This window comes from Amphimedon queenslandica, unplaced genomic scaffold (assembly GCF_000090795.2).
Source record: "Amphimedon queenslandica unplaced genomic scaffold, v1.1 AMPQUscaffold_13260, whole genome shotgun sequence".
Taxonomy (NCBI): domain Eukaryota; kingdom Metazoa; phylum Porifera; class Demospongiae; order Haplosclerida; family Niphatidae; genus Amphimedon; species Amphimedon queenslandica.
The window spans coordinates 138,176-140,308 of NW_003546504.1; the positions used below are offsets into that span (position 1 = coordinate 138,176).

At 34.1% G+C, this 2,133-nt stretch overlaps 1 protein-coding gene across 1 annotated transcript; it reads left to right on the forward strand.

Annotated features, from left to right (window-relative positions):
• Positions 1-1,400: 1,400 nt before the first annotated feature.
• On the forward strand, positions 1,401-1,857 carry LOC109583971 (uncharacterized; the record flags this gene model as incomplete). Its single annotated transcript, XM_019999515.1, has 3 exons — positions 1,401-1,554; positions 1,596-1,664; positions 1,721-1,857. Coding segments are annotated over exons 1-3 (360 nt in total), but the record flags the coding sequence as incomplete, so codon positions are not given.
• Positions 1,858-2,133: the final 276 nt, after the last annotated feature.

The window sequence follows — 2,133 nt, forward strand, 5'->3', positions numbered from 1 at the left end:
ACTATCCTGCTTTATAATAGAACAAATGAAGCTCTTCTTTCAAAGAAAAGAATATCAATGGATGTATTCCTCCTACTAAAGTAGCCCTAATTCAGCATACAAGATGAGCTGTGTACTAAGGTGGGCTTTGCTGAGGAAAGTGTATCAAGCTGCCATGAACTTGCCTTCTCTAGAGAATTGGGAATGGACAAACCCATGCAAAAGTTTGAAAACCATTGTGCAGAAGCTAGTGCTTTTTCCAGGGAGCATAAATACTGTAACTGTAAGGAAGATGCCCTCAGGGCTATGCAAATGCCATAGAGCAGCTTTAAAATGTACTCTATTGTGTCATTGTGAAGGAGAATGCATTGATTAATGACTAATAGATATTATTTTGCTTAAACAGTTATTTCCAGCTTTTTGATAAAACTATGATTTTTATAATTGACCATAACTTCTGATGAGAATGAGATATAGCTGTGATTCAAACTTTAAAAGAATCTTTGAAAGAAGAGCTTTAAAATGATACCCATATTAAGTACTTTTGCTATAAAGTTTTTTTGTCACCTTTTCTTAAAAACGTAATTAACGCCAATAAGGTGTCAAAAGTAAAATTTGCTGTGGCTCCACTTCTTCAATTATTTACAAAAATATATTCTATTTTTACTCCAAGTTTCATAATTCTATGTAAAAAACCACAATTGTTTCACCTATCTGCCTAACTACTAGGGACACCTAAGCTAATTCAAAGCATTGCGTGAGTCATTTCCTGCACGCCCACCCACTATTTCCTGGGGCCGATAACTTTAGGAGATTTCAGACATTAGTAAGTTAAAGTTTGTTTTACAAGTCTTGAAGCATTACAAATTCCCTGATGCAAGATGGTTTGAATTTGGATTGAATCTTGGTCTACTTCACCCTACACTGGAAGCTATTGAGTCAGCTCATAGAAGCAATCCTTCACGCTGCCTGGTGGAGTGTTTAACCAAGTGGTTGACTAAAGCTGATGATAATGTCACCACTGTTGGTCCTATTATCTGGAAGACACTGGCTAATGCTCTTAGAGAAATGGATGTAAAATTTATTGGCATTGATATTTGCAAAACAAGTAATAATGTTATTATCGTTGCACTTTGTTTATATTTTTATTAGTGGCAGATCCTGTTAGTGAGATATTACAGTGTTATATTGGTAGACTAGCTCAAGTTGTTCTTACTGAGGAATCAGTTGATCTCTTACATACAAAGGGATTGATATCTAAGGATACATTAGCAGAAGTGAAGAGTTGTGGTTATTCATTGGTAGGAGATCCAATGTTACTAATATTAAGTGCTGTAGCTGAAGATCATAACAATTTATGTACTCTGACAAGCATTCTAATAAAATCAAATGAAGCAGTGTCTTTAGCTAGTGATATAATAATGAAATATGGTAATTCTATGTATACACTTTACTTTAGTCTGGCTTGCCAGACTAACTTTACTTATTTACATTCTAATACAATAGGAAAGTTATTTCCTTCAACAGTAACAGTGATGCCGTCTTGTCAACAAGCAAGTGCTTCAACAGCTTCAAGTAATAATAATAACATATATTCACTATTATAATAAATACAGGATCTCAACAATTACAAGATATTACTAGTGAGACTCAAGTAACTACCAATACTGATGCTACTGCACAAGGCTAGTGACATTAATTATACGTAATTCAGTGTCTTTACACTACATTATACTTGTAGGTGTAGTAGAGGTCATAGTTCATCCTGGCTATGAAGCAGAGTTTGATAGAATGGCTACTCTGCATGGTACTCTTATTCACAATGTTGTTCCTCTCATCAAAGCAGCGATACCATTTGTTGATGATTTAAAGACTTATGTTATTATTATTATTATTATTATTATTATTATTAGATTTTACAGCAAAATAATAGACTGAAATAGTAACAAAATGTGGATAGTGTACTAAGTTTGAGTTCGTGCTGAAGGTACACCAGTACGCTCTACCGGTGCCCAGAATATTAAAAATAAAAAGATTAAATTAAATGAATTTAGGAGAGTAAAAAGTAAAATAAGAATGAACAGACTGATAGATTAGGGAGGGTGAAGAGGTAAGAAGTTGGGAGTACGATGGATTTGAGAGCACTTGGAGCAG